This window comes from Parasteatoda tepidariorum, chromosome 9 (assembly GCF_043381705.1).
Source record: "Parasteatoda tepidariorum isolate YZ-2023 chromosome 9, CAS_Ptep_4.0, whole genome shotgun sequence".
NCBI lineage: Eukaryota > Metazoa > Arthropoda > Arachnida > Araneae > Theridiidae > Parasteatoda > Parasteatoda tepidariorum.
Window position 1 is genome coordinate 55,283,324 of NC_092212.1, and position 27,276 is coordinate 55,310,599.

General features: G+C 29.4%; 1 protein-coding gene across 1 annotated transcript in view; it reads right to left on the reverse strand.

The window, feature by feature from the left end:
- Nucleotides 1–27,276, reverse strand: part of LOC107442454 (endothelin-converting enzyme 2) — a 225,169-nt gene that overhangs the window by 13,225 nt on the left and 184,668 nt on the right. Inside the window, exons 9-14 of the mRNA XM_071185955.1 lie at nucleotides 11,779–11,918; nucleotides 9,929–10,160; nucleotides 7,961–8,059; nucleotides 7,800–7,877; nucleotides 4,246–4,349; nucleotides 1,786–1,847 (exon numbers count right to left, since the gene is read on the reverse strand). Of these exons, the coding sequence (XP_071042056.1) occupies nucleotides 1,786–1,847; nucleotides 4,246–4,349; nucleotides 7,800–7,877; nucleotides 7,961–8,059; nucleotides 9,929–10,160; nucleotides 11,779–11,918 (715 nt within the window). The remainder of the gene's footprint in view (nucleotides 1–1,785; nucleotides 1,848–4,245; nucleotides 4,350–7,799; nucleotides 7,878–7,960; nucleotides 8,060–9,928; nucleotides 10,161–11,778; nucleotides 11,919–27,276) is intronic.

The window sequence follows — 27,276 nt, forward strand, 5'->3', positions numbered from 1 at the left end:
CCAGATTAGAATAATTAATGAACATCATATAATGTTGCTGATATTTAAATTGCATTTTTTTTTCAAATATTATCAGCTTTTTAGTGAATATCCTCAGAAAATACTTACCTTAATACATTCAAAGTGATATAAAATTGAATTCCGGGTTAGTTAAAAAGAAAATAGAGTTAAGAATATTATTGATTAGTCTCTCTCAATTACATTTATATCTGTGAGTATTATTTGCAGTATCCCCTTTTGTTTCAATTCAAATTTCTGATTTTTTGTGGGTGTATCCATTAAAATATGCTACGTCTGTAACAGAAAATGCTACGCCTGTAACACCAGATTTTTTCATTTTTAAAATTGCATGCTTGGAATTTTTTTGCCGCATTTGTCTTACAACTGATAATAATAAAAGGTTCAGAAAAGATTTAAAAAAATATTTGTTTTTATTGCATTTACTGTTTTTTATTGCATTTTATTTACATTTACTTAATTTTTCATTCAGAAATAACAAAAAATTGTCTAATTGAAATTCTACAGTCATCAAAATTATACTTTTCAAATAGTTATTTTTCCTTTAGATAATTACAGTATTATATTACTGGAAATAATTAAAATGAATTTAACGCTGAAAATATTTTACTGAATATTAAAATGGCGGGTTTAATTAAGCAAGTGTTTAATTATCTGAGCAATGGATGCTGAACTATGAGTTTACAGTTTAAAATAGAAGCATTAATTAAATGCTAATCGTAATCAAGTTATAATTAAAATATAAATTTTTTCAACTGCAATTTTCAAAATATTATTCATGCTTTGAAACTTGTATTTGACAGTTACTTGTGTTAGAAATAAAAGTAATATTTTTAAAAACCACGTTTTTGTAATGGAGAATAATAATTAAAAAAACAAAAATTTGAAAAACGAAAAACGTGAGGCGCATGAAATACATAGCAGTAACAGTATGTGTGCTCATGAGAATGTGTGTATGCATATCTGTAATTGTATCTGAATGTGTATGTGTATGTGGTATATGTTTGTGTATATGCATGTGTATGTGGATATATATGTGTATGTGGATATATATGTGTATGTGTATGAATATGTAAAATGTGTATATGTACTGTCATGTATTTCATGCCCCCCACATTTTTCGTTTTTCAAATGTTTGTTTTTTAATTATTATTCTCCCCTACAAAAACGTGATTTTTAAAAATACTATTTTTAGTTTGATTTCTTTTTTGTACTCACTTCCAATACTCAATTTTTTCACTCACTGTGCACAAAATTTTCAACTGACATTTGACACTAATTTGAAATAATCGAATCGACAACAAAAGACAATAGCGAAAATATTAATTTTTCTTTAATTTTAATTTTATTTTACTTTGTATGTCTTTTTTCTCTTTATTTTCACGTATTGTTATCCAATTCTGAGCTATGTGCTAAATTTGAAGTCTGTAGCTAGTCGGGAAGTTAGTTTAAAATCGATTACAAAATTCCACCCGAACAGACATACACGGAGGCAAGTTGATATAAACGTGGTAAAAATAAGATATTTCATTCACTATCACCTAAAAATATTTTTCCCTTTCTAATTTCTGTGCATGTTTTTTATTAATTTTTTAAAATTTATTTTATAAGAAAGGAATTCCTTAACATTTAAAAATAAGCTTCAGTTGTGTCTGATGAAGTTTCTTTTCATGAGAGATAAACTAGTAGTTGTTAAAAAAATATAGTACCTGAGCATTGGATGTTAAAAAAAAATAATTAAATTGTTCTGTGAAACTTTGAACTTACTAACAGCGTTTCCAGTTGCTTCATAAAACGCATTCACAACCAGTGGTTGAACGAACCAGTCTCTGAAAAAATAGTTTATAGTTTAAATATGTATTTTCAGATAAATATGAGAATAAAACAAGATCACAGGGGAAGAACGGTAGCCACCTGTTGGGTTTTGAGGATTACTAAGTTTTGACAAATCAATAGCAAAAAATCTCGCTTCTCTCTGAGAGTTAGTATGCAGTGAAGATGCAGTAAGTAGAAAATCCTTTCTTTTCTTCCTTCAAAATCGTTTTTTTTTTCGAATAAATTTTTTCTGAACACAAACCGTTCTTCTCCTATGGTCTTTCAATATCAATTGGACGGTGTCAGAACAGACAATGAATTCAAATAATTACATTTGGAACAAAGTATCGAATGCTAGGGGCTTTTTTCCCCACTCTCTTTTTGTTTCTTGACCATCTTGAATATTCAATTTAATGTAAAATCTTAATTATCCGCTAATACTATACAGCTTTATTGTTTTTACTCGGCTATAACAGGTTTGCACGCGTTTACGTTCATGTATCAATTATTTAACATTGCACTGCAATACGTTAGAAATAAGTACAAATAGGAAGTATATAAAAAGTCTCCGGAATAAAAACCCATTGCATTTATGTTTAAATATAAAAGCATTGCATTTAAGCTTGTGCAATACATGTAATTATTAAAAAACTACAGTGTGTTTAATAATTTGGTCTCATTATTATATTATATTAATATAATACCTGATATAAGAAATATTTTAATTTATACAATAAATCGTCTAATTTATCCAATCCTCGAATTTATATTATATATCGTCTAATTTAACCAATTGATGCACGAACGTAAACAAGTACACACCAATTTCAGTGGCGTAAAAACAATGAATCTGTAAAGCGTCACCTGATAATTAAGATTTTACGTAGAATCTTATAGTGAGTCTAATAAATTGACCAGGGACTGTATATATAAAATTAATGAAATTATTTAAGGATATTTTTTATTTTCTTGTGCTGCCATTAAAACTGGTCTGAGAGCGTACTTCGCAATGATGTCATTTTTCTTGAAATTAATTAGGGATTTAATAGGACAAAATAACTTAAAAAGTATAAATTTTTACGGTCTTACAACCCTTTTGTAAAATGCATTTCATCCGAGTTAACGTTGAGGGTAATAAATTATTTCGAAGAAAAAAAAATTGTTCTAAAAAGCCAATTAACTTTACCCCAAAGAGGAAGGATTGCACATACTTGACTTTTTTTAAACTTGAAAATTACTTTTTTGATGTTGATTATCGTCAATAAAATTAATCTTAATCAGTGAAAAAAAACTTTTATTGCGAGAATTTGTTCAATAAGCTCTTCAGCTCAATAAAAACCGCAACAGTAAGGGAAAATAAGATTTTTTTCATGAATAGGATAAAAATTAAAAGGAATTTTGAGTAGTATGAGTATTGAATAGTAAAACCCAATTACGAACAAATATTTTCAGTTAAATCATGCAGAGAACAGATTTCTTTAATTACAATATTTTTTCTTGCGTCTTGGTTTAAAAAATAATTTTTTTTATTAGTCATCTTTTAATGAATAACTAGCTTCATTTTTAAAGTTGATTTTTTACTCTTCAAGTACATTCCACTGCATTTAATAAAAGGAAACCAAAGTAGTTTTTTTTGTAAAGAAATGGAAAATTAGCTTTTTATCTTTTCAAACAAAAAAATGTTCTATTACAGTGTATTTCTGTCGTAGTAGACTAAGTAATTTATTTAAAATGTTAGCAACATAAAGTAATATATATGCGAAAAAAAACTTCTATTAACACTTTCTAAGGAAGTAGTTAGAATACTTCTCAAAAATTTTGAAAGTCTACTTTTTACCACTTTTCATTTGAGATTCTATTTATTAAAATTTTCACTTCTGATAAAGTATGCTGGAATAAAATTGATGACCATACGCTAGTTTTAGAAAATATATAAAAAGTTATGTATAATTCCTTTTGAAGATTAAGCATTTATAAAGTTTGTCTTCTAAATTAAAATAAACAAAAGTAATGAAGTTAGCACATGGGCCGTGGTGGGAAAAAACAGTTCCTGTCTACGCGTGAACCTTTCTTTGTGTCAAAACGTCAAATGAAAGTAGAAAATGTTAAGTGGTCGTGTCTTTACTTATCTACCTTCATTTGATGTTTTGACACTGAGAAGCGTACTTGTTTCTGGAACTGAAATTATAGTATGTCCATTTATGTACTTTCATTTGTGCTTTATTTATGGTGCTTTTTTTTGATTTAGTCAACATAGCACAAAGTATTACCCTTTCCTTTGTTGGACATCTACAGAATATTTTACGAACCGATATAGTAATAAACTTAATGAGCCGAATAGGTGTTTTGTAAAATATTTTCTCCCAATGACGAATCATTTACTAGTTAAAAAATACGTCGCAGATAACTTACTTCTCTTTGTCAACAGTGCGTGTCATCTTAGTCAGTTCTTTGATTACTTCATATCGATTCATTTTCAAAATATTATTTAAAAAATGTTCCTCAGATATTTCAAGCTAAAAAAAAAGAATTATTAGTAATTTAATTTAAAAAAAGTAAAAAGAAAAACTGTTTGATGTCAACTACTAGTTTGAGCGAGTTATCAAAAACCATTAATACTAAAAACGAACGCCAAACCAGCCAACTTTCATTCTTTACGAAGATAATTTTCTTGAGTGGTAGTGAAATGATAATCTACTTATAATTATATATTGTGCGTATACAGCCAAAATAGTCAATAATCGATATAATAAATAATTGACGTAGTAAATAATTGACAAAATGACATTAGGTTCCTGAATTGTTGAAATGCCTATTTTCTTGAAAAAAAAAGCCTAAGATTACCTAGATAATCTGACATTGCCAACTAGATACTTCTTAAAGTGCAAAAAAGATCTTTGCATGAACATTGCGACGTTTCTGTGCGCTTAAATAAACTTACAAGAAAAGGGCACGAATTGAGAAATTCACTTTGGAATTAAACGTCGTATATTAGTAGTATGTCAGGATAACCTCCATAATCCCATTGGTTTGAAATGTGTTGAAAATGTATTTATCTCATACTTTTTTTTAAAAAAAATTTTTTTTCCTGCTTACCAACAATATTAATTTAAATTTTATTTTATTTTACTTTGTTATATTACTTCACTTTATTATAATTATTTTATTTCATAATTATTAAGTATTACTTGAGATTTAAATTACATATTTAATAATGGTTTTTCTGTTTACAAATTGTATTAATTTAAATATAAATAATTTTATTTTATTTATTATATTTTTTAGCTACTAGATATTATTGACACTTTTACAGTAATAATGAAGTCNAGCAGCTTACAGACGTCAGGGATTGTTCTATGAGGATTATGGGTCCTAATGTGCCCCATGAAAACATAGTTCCTGGAGAGAAGCCATGAAAACCTGGGCGAGCCCATTGTTATAGATGGAGGGTGGTCATAATGTAATGGCTCTTCGGTGTATACTGTATAATATCTTAAAGGAATGTATATGTGAAAGGGCAGAAAAAAATCACATTGCCAACTAGATACAAGTTAAAGTGCAAAAAAGATCGTTGCTTGAACATTGCAACATTTCTGTGCTCTTAAATGAACTTACAAGAAAAGGGCACGAATTGAGAAATTCACTTAGGAATGAAACGTCATATATTAGTAGTATGGCTTAAGAATAATCACCACTAAAAGTAATAAAGAGCACTAGCCAGCCAATTCCGAGAAAAACATTTTTGAAAATTTAAGTATACTTAGATACTATCTATATCTTCACTTTGATATCGGGGCAATGGCCTAATGTCAGGATAATCTACATAACAACAATGCGAATTGGTTTGAAAGGTGTTGAAAATGTATTTATCTCATTCCTTTTTTTTAAAAATAATGTTTTTTTTTTCAGTTTACACACAGCATTAATTTAAATTTTATTTTATTTTACTTTGTTATATTACTTAATTTATTATAATTACTTTATTATAATTACGTTATTATAATTTATTTCAAAATTATTAAGTATAACTGGAGATTTAAATTACATATTTAATAATGATTTTTCTGTTTGCAAATTGTATTAATTTAAATATAAATAATTTTATTTTATTTATTATATTTTTTTGGCTACTAGATATTATTGACACTTTTACAGTAATAATTAAGACCTTTAATAAAATAATACCATTGAATTACTAATATTTATAATTAGTGGCTATAATAATTAATAAGTTAGATTTTCAAGTAGTTGTTTTAAAATGTACTAATATAATCCTTACTAATGAATGTAAATGTACATCCTTATGGTGTTTGGTTTCGTAGACGGGAAAAAATCTATTAATGTATTAACAGAATTCTACAAAGTTTATTAAACGAAATCGAGAAAAAAATTCTCAAGAAGATTATATTTAAATAAAAACGCGAATTTTGCATAAAAATAATAAAACATAACTGGCGTATATCTAAACTTTCAAAGGATTGAAAAATCTTTTTGAATGTTAATGACGTATGTTCAGCTGATCAACTTCAAAAAGGTTGTTTATGTTAACAATAATCTTTTATTAATTGAGCAAGAAGCCGAATAATTTTTTGTTACATTTTATTACACAAACAATTGTTTTTTATGATAATTACAATCCACAATCCAGACTATTGTTCATTAAATAAAATGTATAATTAATTAACAAAAAAGTAAGTAATATTTCAAAGGCTTATAAATATTATTACTTTAATCATTTATTTGATTGAAAGATTAAATTAATACTGTAATTTAAATATCAAGAAATATCTAATTTTAAAGTCTTTAATTTTATCCATTATTTAAGTATTTTATAGTTATCCATTATAAGTATTTATCTAATTTTAATTATAATTTTCAAGAAGTATCTCATTTTTTAAGGAAATAAAGTTGTATTTAAACTATTTATAAACAAGCAATAAAACTTTAATTAGGACAAGCACTTGGATGTGAGGCAGGCTCTTTGAGGCATGTGAGGCAGAGTAAAAGTTAATGAAAGGCATAAGTATTTTTTTAATATGCGAAATACTTTCTTAGTAATAAATAAATGTAAAAAAATGCTATGTTTTAAAAAAATCAGTATTTTGCTAATTTTTATGGCATCAAAGCATTTTAAATGAAAATAATTTCTCAGAAACAAGTCTTAAAGAGCATGAATAATATCATTATGTATACATGTACATATTTATACATTAAAATTACAGTATGTATATGCATATTTTTAAAACACAAATATCCTTATACTCAGTCTTCTTAATAAAACATTTTCTTACGAAACTTTTTTTAACTATAAAATGCAATATGCTGATAATTAAGGCATCGAATTACATTTATTTAAAAATTTTTTTTAGCAAAAATTATGAAGCAAATAATGAACAAAAATTAAAATTATGATAATTTTTTTTTGGAGTTTCATATTTACCTAAATAAAAATAATGTTTTAACAGGATCTATTAGAAAATCGAGGTGTAGGTATTTCTTTAAAGCAATTTATTATTTTTATTTAAAAGCATTTTCTTATCAGAAAAATAATAAAAAAACTAGTATTTAAAAATATGCATCTATTTAATTAAAATAATTTTCTTATAAGGAAGCACAAAAAAAATATTGATGTTTTCTTGGGCATAAAATTTTTTTCTTAGAAATATTTTCATGCGAAAAAACTCAAAAGAAAAATACACATGAAAAAGAAAGAAAAGGTAGATAAACCAATATAAGAAAACACAAATCTAATTATATATTCTACCTTGTTGATTCATGTTCTTTTTTATGATAGATTTTCTTACTTTTGAAATCCACTTGGAAGGAAATAAAAACAAATTTGATTTTTACCAGCAAACGTTTATAGGCATTTTACTTCTAAGATCATTTTGACTAGGAAATCTTATTATGCTAAAGAAATTTGATTTTAAAAAATGGAATGTAAGAAGGAGAAAAAAAAGACTTACTCCAGCATAATCTGTATCAAGCTGAACAGGATCTAAAATGTATCTTGGGAAGCCTAACTTCGTAGTCATGCTTTCCACCTGCGTAAATAAATAATAATTTAAAAAAAAAATGTTTAGACTTTTCGCTTTAAAAAGACACATAATCTATATGGAAATTATACTTTTTCTTCGCAAGATACTCTGGTTTCAGGATCTAGCCATGTTATATGTCTAATTCCTCCCATGAATGCTTGTTTCAGCGATGTAATTAATGATTTAATCTAGAAAGAAAAAGTTCAATAGTTGATTCTCATATTATACAATTTATATTAGATAAAGATTCTGTAATGTTTTTGAAATGGTGGTTCAGAGAGCACTCGACTACTGATCTTGATCTAGGTTCGTCTTCCATCGATAGTCGGTCGATACGAATTCTGCTCCCGACTCGTACTAGCTACAGTGCTAACGTGAAACATTCTCAGTCGTTAACAAATTATGAGTGAGTCCCCTTTCCGTTAAGTTAACCGTGGAAGGTTTTCGTGGTTTTCTTCTCCATGTAACGCAAATGTGAGTTAGTTCCCTCAAAAAGTCTTTCATGAAAGCTAATTTGGCCCAATTCTTGATCCAGGAGTTTTTTTTGTTGTCTTCTGGGTCGAGTTCAAAATCATAAAGCTTCGGAGTTGAACGTTGATAGTCGCAAAGTGGGTCGGTTGTTCAACGAAAATGAGAAATAAACCAAGGTGAAAGAATAGAATGTGAAGAAACAGAACTGCACCCCAGTAATACAGAAAATAATAAATAAACAATGGTAAAAAAAGAAGCAAAACCAGGAAGAAAAGAAAACCGCAGTGGTCGGGAAAAGCAAATCAGTCGTGGGGAATTTCATAGTTTCCTTTTAAAATCACTTTGTTTTTCTCATTCACGTCTGACTAGTCTTGAGATTTGGAATATATTTTAGAGCCCTTAAAACATATCATCCTCATATTTTTGAAGCAAATGTAATATTTTATATCATCAAGCATATTTTTCCTCACCAGTTTCTGGAAGCTTTTTCTTTATTAAACATTATTCATTTTTACATTAAGGTACCGATTTAATGATTTCTAAACTGTAACTTTATCTCATATATAGGAAACCGAAAATCAATCACACAAGTTTTCAGCAAACAACGTAATGTGAATTGAATACATACAATGACAATAATAATTAAGGTCATTAAAACTCCTGATATTTTGATGATCGTTGCTTCTTTGAATACATATAATAACAATAATAATTAAGGTCATTAAAACTCCTGATATTTTGATGATCGTTGTTTCTTTTATTCATTTATTTTATTAGTGGCATTGGAAAGTTGATAATTCTGCAAAATTTAATGACTTTTAATGTTAAACTCCATAAGCTTGTAATTTTGATTTCGACATAAGAGACAACGAAACTCACGCCTCTAATAGCCACACAAACTTGCCTTTACAATAAATTTCGTGAATAAAATTAATTTGCTCTAGTACCACATGGAGAAGAAAACCACGATAACATTTAATTAGATAACCAAGGATTATTTTCGTGTTTTTTCTTCATGTAACTTAAAGGTGGGTTTTTTTCCATTTAAAAACTCTCGCCGAAGCCGATTTAATATCGGACTTAATGCTTGAGTGACTTTAATACTTGTGGAGTTCCCTTACATTTTGAGTCTGAACTGGGGATATATTGCGTCAATATTGTAATCGATGAAGGTAGCAAACAATGAACAAATGAATCTTAATCGTTGAGATTCATCTGAGTTAAGTAGTACTCAAGCTCTTAATCTACTCAAATTTCTCAACACGAGCTGATTTATCAGAGAGATTTTATGCTTTTCTGTAATATCTCGCAAGTAGTGCGTTATATGAAAATTTTACGTTATATCGAGAGGAAAACCACACTACTTTCTCGCGTTTAGTTCGACACAAAGATGACTCTTTTTCTTCGGTCTGTCTCCGTATATTTTGTCTTATAACTATAGTCACCAATCATTTCATAAACTTCGGAGCAATGGAAAATTAGAGATTTATCCCGCCCTGAGTTTGTTTATTATAAAATACATATAAATCGTGATAAACAATTATGATGCAACAACTTTTAAATTTGGAAAAATAAGTAAAATATACTTCGCTTTCAATTTCTTCATTGAATTCCTGCTTCACATATAGAGAAGCGAGAGCCATTCCAAAACCATCATTTACTAAACTAACACACTCCTTCCATCTGGCAAAAAATGTTCTTTCTTCAGACAAATTGGGAACTTCTCTTCGAAAGTCGTAATACAAACGTCGAAAATGTATATCTAAGTATGGTAAGTATTTGGCAACAAACCGCCAAGTCAAATAATTGGCAATCGTCCTGAAAAAATTTGATTAATTTATATTTTGGTGAAGTAGTTATATTTATTATATTACGGTACTATTTACGTGTAAAGTATATGACTTATTAAAAATATATAACTATGTTTATAACTAGTGAATAATATTTGCAGAGTTAAACTTACATGATAGTAAAAGTTTAGCTGCATTATAAAAATAATCATATATTTCCGAGAATTTGCAATTTTTTTCAAAAATTTTCATAGTTTAATAATATTTTTATGAAAAATAAATGATTAATTCAAGATGACTGAGAATGATTTGAAAATTGAGGATTAATTTAATTTTAAACAAGATATTTAAAAAACGTGTAGCGATAACGTAAATGCGTATAGACATGTAGGGGTCATAGATAATATATTTTTACAATAAAACAAGTGATAGCAAACGCAGAGGTCAGGATGTCTTTGTAAATATCTAAATAAAATAGTATAAAATGATATTTAATGGATTAAATTTATAAAATAGCTATAAACTCTCAGAAAAAAACCCATAATCCCAACAGCTTGTCACAATGGCTCAAGAGTTAAAGGTACCGAGCTGTCAACGTTAAGGGCTGCGATTTGAGCCTTTCAGATTCACCCAGTTTCGGATCTTTATGTACCAGTTTGCACGGGAAGTATAGGCAGATGGTGCGCAAGCCTCAACTGCCATGCCCCCTTTCACCAGAGTTTTTTTTTTTTTTTTTAANTTTTTTTTTTTTTTTTGAACAGGTTTGAGTGTTTGAACTAACAAAACAAATCCTAACTTATTGTTTAAAAGATTATTTTTCTTTTGTAATATTTTTCTAGGTATGGTAGAAACTGTTTGTTTCTTGCCATTTGCTAAATTTTTACAAAATTCGAATTAGTAGTTTAAAAATTTGTTAAAGTTTTTTTTGATACTGCATAAACTTAAAGTGAGTAAATATCATATGCAATGGAAAAGGGTGTGATTTGACATGATTTAAAGAATTGAAAGATTTTTTAAATTTAATCAGAGAAGTTTGCTGTTTTCATTTTAAGAGGTTATGTGCGGATTATTTGTAGGTGACAACCTATAATAAACTTTTTATTTATAATTTAAATAAAAGAGTGGTTTAGTAGAGAATTAAATGAATGAATTAAAAATTATGGAGACTCAGACCTACGGAGTTTAACCAACACCTCCTAGAAGAGAGAAAGTCTCAGCACGGATCAATTTAGTTGTCCAACATAACGAAAGTAAACTGTCCTTACGTTCAGGTTACTAAACTGAAATTATGGAAGCTTCGAGCTGCGGAGCTTAACTCCGGAGGATGCTACAACTCTATTTTCCCAGAACTGAATGATAATAATGTTACAATTATTTACCTCCTTATTCACCCCAGTCTTTTTTAAAGTATTCTCCATTAACTGTTATTTTAATAGTTTTATTTTCGAAAATACTATTTGATTTGTTCTTGAAAAACTAAATAGTTTGCGTATTGTGTTTTAAAGAAAGTAGTAAGTCTTAAAATTATTTTTAATAGAATTTTTTTTAGTCTGATTAGATTTTAGACATGCCATGAATGTGTTTAAAATTTACAATTTAAAGAGTTTAACAATTTGATAGATACAATTTAGTGTTTTTATGTTTACCGAATGGGTGTCCGATTTAGAAGACCAACAAGGTTGCGTAGATACTTTTCGCAGTTTACTACTATGTTGAGATCGTTCAATTTATCTTCTGGAAGTCCACTGTAGTCCAGAATGTAACCAAGCAATATCCTCCATTTGATCTGAAATCGATTAAAAAATACAAGAGTAAACATGTATCTAAGCAATAAACAAGTAAGGAAGGGTGTGTAAAAGGGGTTTCTTGATAATAGGTAGTGCATGACTTGCTTGGGGCTCACCGCAGTCACAGACAGATACGTTTACTAGTTTTATTATTTATTTATAACTCCAATAATAAATTATTTGGATAATTAATTGTCTAACAATTAATTTATTTGGATAATTAATTGTCTAATCATTAATTTATTCGGATAATTAAATGTCTAATAATTAATTTATTCGGATAATTAACTGTCTAATAATTAAGTTATTAGGATAATTAATTGTCTAATAATTAATTTATTCGGATAATTAATTATCTAATAATTAATTTATTTAGCTAATTAAATGTTTAATAACTAATTTATTAGGATAATAAATTGCTTAATAATTAATTTATTCGGATAATTAATTTTCTAACAATTAATTTATTAGGATAATTAATTGTTTAATAATTACTTTAGTAGGATAATCCATTAAAAATTAATTTGCTTGGTTCATATGCAGATATTAAAATGGCAGTTTGCACCGGTTAAAAAGGGTGATTTTTCAATAAATTGTATGAAATCCTCCTCTTCTTGGGCACTACAGCCTATGATAGGACAAGGCCACCCCAATAAGTTTCTGCCATTGTGATCTATTCTGTGCCATGGGCTTCCAGTTAGTTATTCCTATTATCTTTAGGTCCCTCTCAACTGCGTCCAACCACCTAGTCGGTGGATGACCCCTTTTTCTTGTACCTTCTGGTTTAAAAAAAGTTACTTTTTTTTGCAGGGTTTCGGTCTTCAGATCTATAAAGGTGTCCCAGCCATCGAATGCGATTGGCCTTAATAACATGAACTATGTCTGGTTGTTTATACTTTTAAAATTTGGGTATTAAAGTGGCAATTTACACCGGCTAAAAAGAGTGATTTTTTCAATTAATTGTATGAAATAGTAGTACTATATTCAGTGCAATTTGTTGAATAAATCTAATTATTTCGCATCTCAAAATTAAGACAAAATGAAATAAGATTCCATTTTGTCTTAGTCTTGTGAATATTGCTGATTTAAAATGCGAGAAATGCAAAAGGCGAGGACATGAAATTGCTATAAATTAGATTTGCTACGGATAATTTAAGTGATGTAAGAAGATCAGCAACCACAGCTGCATTGCTCAAACTGATTCAGAGGTTGAGATAATCTAGATTATAGTTTCCCAACCTTTTTTTGGTTCATCGCTCACTTGGCAAGACAAAAAAAATTCTATGCTGAGGCAAGAAAAACTATTTTTTCATTTTTTTTTAAAATTAAGCATTTTTGATAAGATATACTTGAGTCATGCCATCAATTTTCTGAAGGTTTCTATTTACCAATGCCTTGATATGAAGAATTATCTTTAGAAATTCTCCTGAAGTTGTTTGTACCGATTCAAATTAAATATATTACTATGGAATTCAAATAATCAATTAAATATTATTGTTTGGAAACTAATTTGCACATTTTATGTAGTTTTTTGAAAAAGTGAGGTGCAATTTATTAAAATTTAGAGATTTTGGACTGTTACCTGAAATCACAAGTTAACCCAATTAGTTACTGACACATACACATTTGAAATTTACTTAATTTTCAAAGATGACTATAAGAGATAAAGTTGTTGAGAAAAATATACGAGGGAAGTTTATATTCCTCAATACTCGAGAAATTCAAAATATTGTTATTAGAAATATATGTATTTTCACAGAAATTATGCCTTTTTAATTTCATTGATATTTTATTTTAAATAATTTCATAAAGGTAACTGAAATAGTAAATAAATAATGGATAATTGATTGGATTTACATGTTTTGAAACTGGTTTCCAATGGCTTGAAAAAGGTCTTAATTCACAGAATCTTTTTTGCCCTTCCATGGAACACTAGAGTTCCGTCGAATATCATATGGGAACCCCTTGTTTAAGCAAATTTGCGTTATGAACGAAACTATTGAGACCTATTGAACTATTGAACAAACTACCAATGAAAGCTATTGAGAGTAAAAAAAAATATATACAAGAGTTTTTCTTTTCAAAGAAGCAAGAGAGTGTTAAGAAAAAAAAAAATACAATGCATACAAATGAAGGAAAGATATAAAAATACTGAAAAGCTTCGCTTACTACATTTTACCAGTAAAAAAATTATGTATTAATAATGAAAAATTCTGTATAATCATTACTTTATGGCTGTGTTCTTCCTTGTCTAAATTTACTTATAAGGTAATTTTATAAGTATAAAGTTAGATTTCAGAATGAATTAATTGAAATTATATTACATTATGGAATTATATATTATTAAATGGAATATAATGCTTTAAGGTAAAAAGAGTATACCAAAAGTTCAATTACACAGTGCATAAAACAGTTGTAATTTCAAAAAGTTGAAAGTTAATAAATTTATGAAATCTATAAGGCCATCTTTTAACAGATTTTTCTGCACAAACAAATGCTGCACCTTAAACCATATTTTAAGATTTCTGCTTAGAAATTTTCACATCAATTTTCTTTCGAGGAAATAAAAAGGAGCAACGGAAGGTAGAAAATTTCCCCCGCGAATCACTCAAAAGTCACGTTACTTCATTTTTAGGGTGAAAATTATTCAGCAGCTTTGGTTTTGAGTCAATTCATCACGTACAATACGTCGCGTACAATTTGTCATGGGACAATTCGTCGCGGGTATAATTCATCACAGCGGCAGTTCATCATGTTCACAATTTGTCGCGGTAACTATTCGTCATGGTAACAATTCGATGTTCATTTCAGCGATAATTCGACGGGGTCACGCATCTTCGCTACCAAACATCATTGTAGCGACAATCCGTCATAAGCACAATTCATAATGAGCACATTCGTCAAGAGTACAATTTGTCACAGGCACTACTCGTGGTAGCGACAATTCGTCGGGAGCAAAATTTCTTGAGGTTTCGATGAATAGTCTAGTATAGCAAATAAAGGGTGTTTTTTCGACAAAATTAATACCTAATCTATTTGTTTTTGACAAAAAGATTTGTTACGTTATTATAAATGACACCTAAAAACTTTTATACCCTCTTTAGTACCCTTTTTTTCTGAGGAAAATGGGTTTATTTCAGATGAGAAATTGAATTTCTTCTAGACAAGAAAGTGTGGCATTGTTCCTTATGTAATTTTTTTACGCTGAATTGCATGAGGTAGTCAGACGAACAGTTCAGAAGCTATAAATGTTTTATGTTCAGCAAGTACACATTTGTATTTATTACATATTTACACTTCTTATACCTATTTTCACTTCTGACGTTGCTATCTAAAGAAGTGAGACATTGTTTCAATGCATTTTTTTGCTCAAAATCTGCAGAGACTGTACACAATCAATCGAACAAATATTTTAAAAGTTGCAAAAGTTTTTATGTATAAAAAATACTACTTTTGATACTTATGTATACACTTTGCATTGATATAAACGTACTGTCTAAACATGTAAATTTCTCGTTATAATTTTTACGCTAAATATGAACCATAATATAAAAATTATAAGTGTTTTCTTCAAAATACGCGTAATTCGAAAATAATATTTTAAACATAATAAAAACCATTTCACTTTTTAAAATACAAGACCTTTGATTCATATTTGCTCCCATTAGATTCAGCGACAAAGATATATAGGAAACAATACTTGACTTGCCTGTATAGCAACGTATGACATGTAACAAGTGCAAGCACAAAATTTTACTTTTGTGTGTGCATAAAACCGTTATTACTTTGTTTATTTATCTTGTTTATTTATCCCCTACATTGTTTATTTATCTTATCGATTCCTGTTTCTTTAATCATTCAATTACAGCATGAAAAACTACATCGAAAAATATACCTTGCATGTTCAGATAGCCCCTGGATAGCAATGTAAAATGTGCACATAAGTCTTATTCGATTCAGTATGAAAAAATATGTCGGAAACTTTGATTCACTTTAGATAGCAATGCTAAATGCTCAAGTGCAAGTATTAAATTGTACTTTTTGCGTACAATTTCAAAACTATTAGTCCGATCGTCATGGGATTATAATCTGTTGTGATTGGCTGACCGCTAGACGGCGAGTCGATTATGCACCTAATTAAAAAATGAAAGAAGAGAGTACATGATGATGGGCAGGTGTGTAAGGCTGGCTCTTCCTCTAATTATGTAAATCTTTAAATATTTTAAGCCCTTAATTTTGCTTTCAAATCCTTATTGCTATTTTTAATTGTTTGCCAACCGGCTTGTGTAAGGAGCAGGGAACTGTCCTTGCATCAGAAAGGTTCTGGGTTCGAATCCCGGGCAAGGCATGGATGTTCTTTCCTTCTCTGTACTATCTGTCCTCACTGTGGGAGAAAAGTTAGCCCACCTAATTTGGTGCCCCTGAAAGAGAGGCCAACAAAATCGCCCTGTAAATGCCTGAATTGACGGATGTTAACACAGGTGAGCATTGGAATTTTTTTTTAAAATTATTTTATAAATGTTTTTGTTTCTGTTATTGCCACTTGGATTTATATCAAAACGAATAATACCAGTCTCATTACCTACTGCATGAAAAATACGTAGGTAACAATGCCTCACTTACATGGCTATAAGAAATTCGATTTCCCTTTTTACTTCACTTAAAGAAGGGAGAAACGTACAGAAAAAAGTAGGAGAATTTTCAGATATCATATTTAATAATATAATAAAGCCTCTCAAGAAAATAAGTCTTGAAAAAAAAGCTTTCCAAAATTTTGGTTATTTTTGCTAACATGTTAAAAGCCAATGACGCGAGAGAGCAAGGCATTTGATATGAACTTTTGAATAATTTACAAGTAGCGGTGTGAAAAGTAACTTCAAAGAAAATTTTAATAAACTACAAATTTTTTTCCAAAACTATTACTATAAGAAATATTTCGAGAAAGCGTAGAAAGTTAGAAGCACAGTACAGGAAATATTTTTTATTTAATTATAGCATCGAATAGCAATTTTATAATTCAACAGTATTTGCAAATTTGAAAATTTTTCTTTTAATTTTAAACAATTAACGTCATACTTTAGAGCGTTTGGAAGGGTGTCTGGCGAACAATTGGTTGCTTTCAGGTGATATCGATTCTTCTCTTTACTTTTTTTTCCACCTGGTTGTAAAATACATCATGAAACATCTTTTTTTGCATTAAAAGTAAAATTTTCCAAATACGGTTCACTTCCAAACAATAATGTTTCAAATTTACATTTATTTGCGATTGTTTAGCTCTAAGAGAAGCAATTTTTCATCATTAAACTTTCTGTAATTCATAAAACCAATTATCGATAAATTTTTAAACATAAATAACAAAAAATGTTTTTGCAGACATCTTTTTTGGATTTTATATTTTAGTACAAATATAATTCCGATAATCTAGCAGATTTCTTCAGTAACTATTAAACTGTTTTTTTTTTATAATTAAAAATATCGAAATTTATTTTTGCTTGCAAGTAAAGAGTTATGAAAATGCATAAAAGGGACACCAGTGTCCCACCGGCGTTAAAGGGTTAATATCTAATGAAATACTGCTTGCTTTAAATAGCGTTTATCTTTCATAGTTCTTATTTGGCTCTTTTAATGTTAGTAGTTTCTATATTTCTTGGTAGCAAATCAGCGATATAAGTAATTCATGATTTTGTTTTTGTCTAATTATCTTATTAAATTGCATATGGTATAGATAATTTTACGTGTATTTGACACGTTTCAAAGTTTTTTTTTGTTTTCAAATGATTACAATTACAGTAGGTTACAACAAAAGTTTATCTGTCCTTGTTGGACATTACGTTCACAGCGTGTGATCCTGCTTTTTCTTTCCAACGTAATGAAATTTCTTGCTCCACCAAGAAGGAATCCAGATTTTATGAATTTTGATTTTCTTTTTTCCGTTTTTAAATTTTTTAAAGCTTTTCTTCCTCTCTAAAGAGTCATCATTAGGATCTAATAAATCATTGTTTGCCGTGAATAGAGTTTCTGTTCCTTCTTCATTCTTAGACTTTTTCCCTACAGTCAGATTTTGAGCTTCTTTGAAAGCGAAATGATCATCAGCTATTTCAAGATATCTTACAGTTTTTGCAATTGTATCGCTATATGAATTAATATCACTAGTTTGACCAATTTCAGTAAATTTAATGTCTTCCTGGCAGTTAAACTTTGAAATTGCGAGAGAGTTCTTCTTAGGATTTTGGTCTTTAGGTGGCTGTGAAATACTTTTATTCGTATTAAACGTTTCGTTACCTTTTTTAACGTGATTTTCCCCTTTCAACTTACTTGGGTCAAAACATTCTGACATTCTAAACGAAAAGTTTTCCCCAATACTAGAATTGGTTAGTCCCACGTGATAACTGTCTAGCATTGGTTGTTTATCATTGGATTTTCCTCCACGTTTTTTAAGATATTCAAGTGCATTATTAGTCTGTGGACTAAAAGAATAGTGTTTCCTTAAGTTTAGATCATGCAGATAAGAATCTGAGTAACTTTTTTGATTTTCGAATCGGATCATATGCATGTTTTGTCCTTTAATCTCACCAGGACACTGGTTGAAAATAGTAAGACTGTGTATCCTCTCAGATAATAGCTCAGAAATATCAGTTTGGACTTCTTTGTTTAGCATATGCGTCTCACATGTTGAAAGAAACATAGAATCTGTACACGTGCATTGCTTTTTGTCGTTTTCAGAACTAGATAGTTTATTTAATAATTCGTAGAAAGACGTACTTCTTACTAAAGGTAAAACGGAATGGCGTTTCTCAGATTTTCCTGTGCTAACTATTGTTAAGCTTTTGCATTTTTGTGAAACTTTTCCATACTTCACATCATAAGTTTCATTTTGATGGTTAGCCTGTCTAGTTGTTTCATCATTTAATTTAGTTTGTGTCGCTTCCTCATTGCTGAATTTTTCTCTGCAATTAAGATAAGTCAGTTCAAAATTTTTTGTAATTTTTCTTTTCTTTAGATACCAGAATGCTATACCGAATGCAACTGGTGCTCCTACACCAATAATAATTGCTATCTGCCATTTAGGCATTACTCTTACTGGTAGCTGACATAGTGTTTATAAAAATCTTACATTTTTCTCATCTGATGATAAATAATACAAATATAACTTTAACACGTTTCTGACATTGAGTAAATTATTGCTTGTGCTATCCTTGAGATATAATCTGTGATTGCAATTTCATTTTACATTTGCAAGATAAAAACAAGCTAACGAAAGATTAGATCAGCTGAAATAAATTAGTAAATTGATAAATAAATTATGTGAGTAAATAAATATAAATTTTTGCTTTTTTTCTTACTTAACCCATTAATGATCGGCTCCGAAAGTGTTTTATTCATGAAAAACTCCTATGCAATAAATAGAGTCACCCCACTTACTTGCTCATACTAAGTCGATAGCTCGTTTTCTGGTCGTAATATGAATATTTATACTATAAATGCATAACAGTAGACAGAACAATCTTGTTTCAAAAATAAATTCCGATAATAAAATCTTTCCAATACAACTTCTTTTTATATTTTACTTTTATTATGAATAGAAATGCTGCCATTTTTGCCCCAATGGTTAACAACAGTTTTTAAGTGAAATCACTTGTTTTTAAAAAATAAACAACCACTAAATATTTAATAATTTAACCTTATAAATCACGAGTTTTTTTTTTTTTAATAAACCACTTTCCGAAGGACTGCTTATTTTTGTAGCAATGTATTCTAGAATGCAAAATACTAAACTTTTTTTCTCTCTTAAATTTTCATTTCACTTATCAGAAAGTACCACATTAAAGCGAAAACTTCAAAATAGATAGGAAAATGGCCCAGACAAATTTTGATGATAATGTTATCAACCTCATAACGAAACATGAGCATAAAGCTTCAGGTTGGACGTGCATACAAAGCCTAAATTGCTTATGGTTAGAGCCCCTGAATTAGAAGTAGAAGTATAGAGGATTCCACTATAATGGAGATTTAGCTTATGGTCTTCTTGGCTAAAATAATGGTACAAAATTCTTCTGCGCAACTAAAGGTTAAGCGATTCCCAAGTGTGACTATCAAATCACAAAATTACGACTCTTGCGAATAAAGGAAAAATATGATATGAGCAGTTTTCTGACTTCAGTTTTTATAAGCAATAGAGGTAGTTATTAAGAAATAAATTGCATAACGGGGGAAAATTGATGCCGCAGAATTGAAAGTGAAAATTTCAGCGCAATATTTATCAAAATATTTTTATTTAATAAGTTAAATTGTTATTTCTGGAAGCTTAAGCAAGAACAACCAATGATATGTAATTTAGCCATGGTGGATCAGAGCACAGAGCGCTCGTCTCCCAATGAGTTAACTCAGGTTCGAATCCCAGTGATGGTTGGTAGATACAAAATCGGCTCCTAGGTTGCAGCGACCATAATGCTAACATTAAATATCCTCAGTGATAGACGGATCATGCGTTAAGATCCCTTGTCGTTGGGATAACCTTGTCAGGATTTTTCTGTTTTTTTCTAAATGTAACGTAAATGCTGGTTAGCTTCATCAAAAAGTTCTTCACGAAGGCTAGTTTGTCCCTTTACATGATACAGAAGTTCCCTTGTCTTTTGGATAGGGTACAAAGCTACAAGGTTACGGGGTTGATCAATGATGGACGTAAAGTAAACTCAAAATTAGGTTGGCTGTTCAACGCAGGTTATAAAATAAATGTATAGTGGTTTGGAAAATATTTAACTATTGTCTTGAAATTAAACTATGAAAAATAGATAAAAATTTGCTTTTAACTGACCAATTTTATGCCATAAATAATATAATTTTAAGTATAATTTTAACTAGTATAATTTTAAGGAGTGTTGTAATTTAGTTTTTGACTTTTGGATGCTGAATATTCTTATTTCTAAAACAAATATCTAATGATTTTATAATTTCAGATTACACTGAGTTACAAATTTTTATACAAATACTTGATATTGCTTAAATCGGGTGTGAGAATTCCAAATCTAAAATTATAGTTTTGATCCTGAAGCTATGGGTCTTTTTTTTAAATGACCTTTTCCTTTTGTTTGTTGAAATGTACAAGTTTAAAAACGTTATGTATAGTAGAGGGTCGTGTGAATGTTGAGACAAACTTCGAAGAAAGTTAGTGAACATCATCAGGATATAATTTGCATTCATGCCCTGAAATGTCCTCGTGCGTATCTAGGGGCCTTAGTAGGACTTATAGACACAAAGAAACAGTTCACAATAAAGAAGCGCCTCCAGCGGCGTATGGTAACATTTCCGGGCATGGGTTTCTCTGTAATTTTAATCCTGATGACATGCTCTAACTCCATTAAAAGTTCGTCGTAACAGCTATGTGATCNCAATCAGAGGTTAGCGCTGATTCGCAGCTGACGGCGTCCTGTCCTAAGAAACCAGGCCTTAAGTGGACAGCTCTTTGTCTGGTCCTAATATGAATATTTATATTACAAATGCATGACAGTAGACAGAACAACCTTGTTTCAAAAATAAATTCCGATAATAAAACCTTTCCAATGCAACTTCTTTTTATATTTTATTTTTATTATAAATAGAAATGCCGCCATTTTTACCCCATGCTTAACAACAGTCTTTCAGTGAAATCACTTGTTTTTAAAAAATAACCAACCAATAAATACTTAATAATTTAACCTTATAAATCACGAGATTTTTTTTTTATAAATAAACCACTTTCCGAATGACTGCTTATTTTTGTAGCAATGTATTTTTTTAAATATAGAATACAAAATACTAAACTTTTCTTTTCTTTTCAATTTTCATTTCACTTATCAGAAAGTACCACATCAAAGTTGAAACTTCAAAATGGATGGGAAAATGGCCCAGACAAATTTTGATGATAATGTTATCAACCTCATAATGAAATATAAGCATAAAGCTTCAGGTTGGACGTGCATACAAAGGCTAAATTGCTTATGGTTAGAGCCCCTGAATTAGAAGTATAGAGGATTCCACTATAAAGGAGATTTAGCTATGGTCATCCTGGATAAAAGGTTTGTCCAAAATTCTTCTGCACAAAGAAAGGTTAAGCGATTCCCAAGTGTGACTATCAAATCACAAAATTACGACTCTTGCGAATAAAGGAAAATTATAATATGAGCAGTTTTCTGACTTCAGTTTTTATAAGCATTAGAGATGGTTATTAAGAAACACCTTGCATAACGAGGGAAAATTGATGCCATAAAATTGCAAGCGAAAATTTCAGAGCAATATTTATTAAAATATTTTTATTTAATAAGTAGAATTGTTATTTCTGGAAGCAAAAGCAAGAGCAACCAATGATATGTAATTTAGTCAAGGTGGATCAGAGCATAGAGCACTCGTCTCCCAATGAGTTAACCCAGGTTCAAATCCCAGTGATGGCTGGTAGATACAAAATCGGCTCCTAGGTAGCAACGACCACAATGCTAACATTAAATATCCTCGGTGATAGACGGATCATGCGTTAGGATCTCCTTGTCGTTGGGCTAACTGAGGGAGGATTTTGCGGTTTTTCTCTACATGTAACGTAAATGCGGGTTAGTTTAATCAAAAAGTCCTTAATGAAGGCTAGTTTGTCCCTTTACTTGATCCAGAAGTTCCCTCGTCTTTTGGATTGGGTACAAAATTACAAGGTTACGGGGTTGATCAATGATAGACGTAAAGTAAACTCAAAATTGGGTTGGCTGTTCAACGCAAGTTATAAAATAAATGTACAGTGGTTTGGAAAATATTTAACTTTTGTCCTGAAATTAAACTATAAAAAATAGGGAAAAATTTGCTTTAACGGACTAAATTTGCGTCATAAATAGTGCTTACTAGTATAATTTTAAGGAGTGTCGTAATTTAGTTTTTGCTATTTGGATGTTGAATATTCTTATTTCTGAAACAAATATCTAATGTTTTATAATTTCAGATTACACTGAGATAAAATTTTTTATACAAATACTTGATATTGCTTAGATCGGGAGGGAGAATTTCGAATCTAAAATTATAGTTTTCTCCTGAAGCTATGGATCTTTTTTTCTAAATGACCTTCTTATTTTGCTTGTTGAAATGTACAAGTTTAAAAACTTTATGAATTGTAGAGGGTCGTGTAAATGTTGAGACAAACTTCGGGGAAAGTTAGTGACCATGATCAGGATAAAATTTGCATTCATGGCCTGAAATGTCATCGTGCGTCGCTAGGGGCCTTAGTAGGACTTAATCAGAAGCACACAAAGAAACAGTTCACAATAAAGAAGAGCCTCTAGCGGCGTATGGTAACATTTCCGGGCATGGGTTTCTCTGTAATTTTAATCCTGATGACATGCTCTAACTCCATTAAAAGTTCGTCGTAACGGTTATGTGATCCCATATTATATATAAAGTTTTTCGTTCTTAAACTTGTACATTTCGTCAAAAAAGGGACTAATAATGTCAGTTTAAAAATAACTGTAGTACTGACAGAGAAAACGATTAAAGATTTAAAACAAGGGATACGAAAGTAATTAAGATCTGTTTTGAAAATCTCATGCAACAGAAAAAAATCGCTCCCCAGTGTAATTCATTCTTCTTAAGTGCATTCAAATATCTTCAATCTCAAATATTACTTTGAAATCTTGAGTTGTTCATCACATCGATGCTGAACAACCTCATCTGCATGCAATATGATAACAATACTAAACAAGATAAATGAAATAACAGTTCCATAGTTTGGTGCAACCACTCATGTGATTTAAAACTTTTCACACTTTCCATAATTGTTGTTATTGTTGTTAATTACCTGTTACGGTTAGTTCGTGCGCAACTGTTACGTGATTAGAAAATGATTCAGTTACATCAATATTTCTGCAATTAGGGATTGTTCACCTCATTTGGTACTTGCGCTGTTATCGAGTAAATAGTTAGGCTATCGAAATCTATCTTGGATTGTGAATATGAAGTAGCTCAACGTTATTATGCATTTACTAATATATCATAGAATGCAAATGATTGTGAAATCTGGCAAGACTGGAAATTTGACCAAATGAGCGTCTAATGATTGTGAGTGAGGCAGCTGAATGTGTTAGTGTATTACATTCCTTTATGAAAGGGAATCACGATTGTAGAATTTTCAAAAACTATTTTTTTATACATATTTCAAAAGTATATATATTTAAAAAATTTTCATTGAAAAGCTGTGTGTTTGCTATTGATGTGCAAACTGAGGAAATAAGTAATTGATAATTTTAAATGACTTTTTATTTTCAAAACGGCTTTTTTACATAGTAGGGGAGAGTGGGGTCAATTGTAACAGAGTACGATTGTAACAGAGCANTAATTAACTAGCATTGTTTTTAACAAATGAAGCTGAAATGGCGTCTTGGGGACAATTGTAACATTAAGTAAAGGGACGATTGTAACAGCTGAAAATAAATTATCTTATGTTTACAAACCATTACTTTACTCTTTAAGAACCACCAATAGTTTCCTGTATCATTTATACTATGTTGCATGTGCATTATTTAATTTGTCACCTTTCACAGCATAAATTAAATTTTTTAACCCCTTAAAGTTAAAAGTTTAAACCTTTAGATCTCTGCTCATTATTATTTTACACTTAAAATATCACTACTATTTTGATCAATAAAAAAATATATCACAACTATGATAATGTGTATAATTAACTATCTTTTAGTTGAATTTATGAACTGTTACAATTGACCCCGTAAGTGGGGACAATTGTAACAAGTGCACGAATGTCAAGAATTGTTAATAACTAATATAATAACATTTAAAATAAGGTATTTATTTTTTTTCTGGTAGAGGATAGTCTACTTTACTCGTCTGTCAATTAATGCTAATAATATATTGGATTTTNGGATTTTTTGTTAGTTAAAAATGGTTAAGTAAAAAATGTTACAATTGACCCCACTCTCCCCTACCGATTTGAAATTTTTTTCAATTTTAAGCTGATTTTTCTTAAATATGTTACATCATAAGCATAACTAATGTAAGAAGAGCTTAGAGGATGAACCAAGAAAGTGACATTTTCAGAGTGGCTATATTCAAGGTAAGGGGAAAAAAGTGGTATCCGAATTATTTTAATATGAAGAAACGGATATAATAATTTTTTGTCCTATTTTATTTACTATTGCCTAATTTGAAATAATAATCACGCACTCGAAACTAATGTAGATTAGTTTTTGCCAAAAATAAAATCTGTGACATTAAACATAGTCTAATTTATGAGGCCAATTTATGTTATTTTACTCGGTTGATTAATACTAGTGAAAATGTCATTTACCTGCTGCATCCACTAAGCTCTTCTAAATCTACTAATTCTAAAAGTTGTGACAAGTTCTTTATGAGGTTATTGTAATTTTTATAAGCTTTAATTTCACGTCAATTTTGGAAATTCAGTTAGTTCTAACACACATACATATTTACAAATAATTTTGTTTGAAAAAAAAAGGTTTTGTTCCCTCGATGAGTTTTTAAATTTTTCTTAAGTGTAGTTACCCAGAGAAAAGAATAGCACTGTGCAATTTAGTATAGAATAATCTTGAAAAATGTTAACAGAAAAAATAATGCAATTTTTTTTCTATTAACATTTTCCCCTCTAACCTTAAAGACGCTATTGCTAACATAAATAGTTGGGTTACTTAAAGAGTTTCTTGTTTGTGTGGTTTTACATACTTTAGTCAAATTAAATGTTTCTTTAAGCTTCGATTTAAACAATCTGGGAAACATAATCCCGCTAGTCAAAAATCTGAACCCCATAATGATAATTTTAATTATTTCATTACATTTCAAAAATTTTTTAAGCAGAAAAATAGAAAAATTTCTGCACAAAATTATAAAATTCATTTATCCTAAGACAATTTGAATCAAAATTCTTTAATAGTTATTTATAATTTAATTTAATGAGGGTCAAAAAATTTTCATTGTAAGTTATATAAATTTTAACTTAAGAATGCAATTTTGTTTGGCAAAATACAAAATTAGAGCGAAATACTTGAATTGTTATCGTGTGATCAAATCTTAACTATACGACTTTTTTGAAATTTGATATTTCGAAAACTGTTAGACCATATGTGCTCTAATTTTGTATTTTTCCCTATAAAATTGCGTTTTTTAAAATAATGTAATAATTTGGAAATCTTACAATTCAACATTTTTCTGATAAATTTATTTTTCTATTGGGAAGCTCGCATTGACAAATGAAACGATTAATATTGACTGCACAATTATAACAATCCATATCAGTTTTAAACATTTGTCTCTTCTCTAATTCAATTGTAAAGTTAGTTTTCAAAGTATTGATTTTCTATAATTTCTAACATCTCTAAGATTTTCGCCAAATTGAACCAGTTTATTTAGGCACGTTTCTGCAGGCTGAATTGGTGAATTATGGAAGCTCCATGAGAGGCGATTAATTGGCGATTGATTGCCATTAACAAGATCTAAGCTGAACATTTGCCAACATTGACGCTTTAAGAAATATTTTGCAATGGTAATATTAAATTAGAATTTTTTAAAAGTAAGCAGATTATTTCAATTTCCACCAGCACTTGATAATAATTATCACTTCTTTTATATAATATGATATAATATAATATAATATAATATANATATATATTAGATAATCAGCTGTGGTCAAAACCACTTTAAATCAAATATATCAAACAAAAAATCAAATCTTAAAGCATTTCTTTTTCAACGTATAAATGGTGATACATTTTTCTTTTAACTTTTATAGGACTAGCAATGTTTTGATTCAAAGTTTAGAATTTAAATCAGGTAGCACAGTTATCAAGTGCGACCTTAAGCATAGCTTTCTAAGTTAAGTTACATACTTTAGTTCTTTGTTTTTAAAGAATGTTTTTTGCTTAAAGGGTCGGCAATCGTTTAGAAGCAAATAGTTTCATAGTTTTAGTGGTTTATTATATTTTTTGACTTACTGTTGCCAGACTGTACATTGCACCTGTCAGGATTAATATTTTTGACCCCTCCCTTTCTTTGTCTCAAAGTGTCGCACTTACCACTACCCGGTTGTTACAAGTGACGCCATTTTCTATGAACACATTCTTGCAGCTCACAAACAGTGCACAGCGTTATGCACAATATTTAAAATTTTGTTTATTGAACTTTAACTATGTCACAGTTTATAATAAGGTCATGTAAGGGGTCCGCCTTTGTTATGCTATATTTAAGTTTAAACTAGCCAATTTTAACATCTTGATAGATGACATCTTGATGACTTTTAACAATCATTTCCTCCAAACTTTCTCTACCACTCTTAAAAATTTTCCCGCTTGTGGCCACTCTGTATGAGTTTTAATGATATTTGTG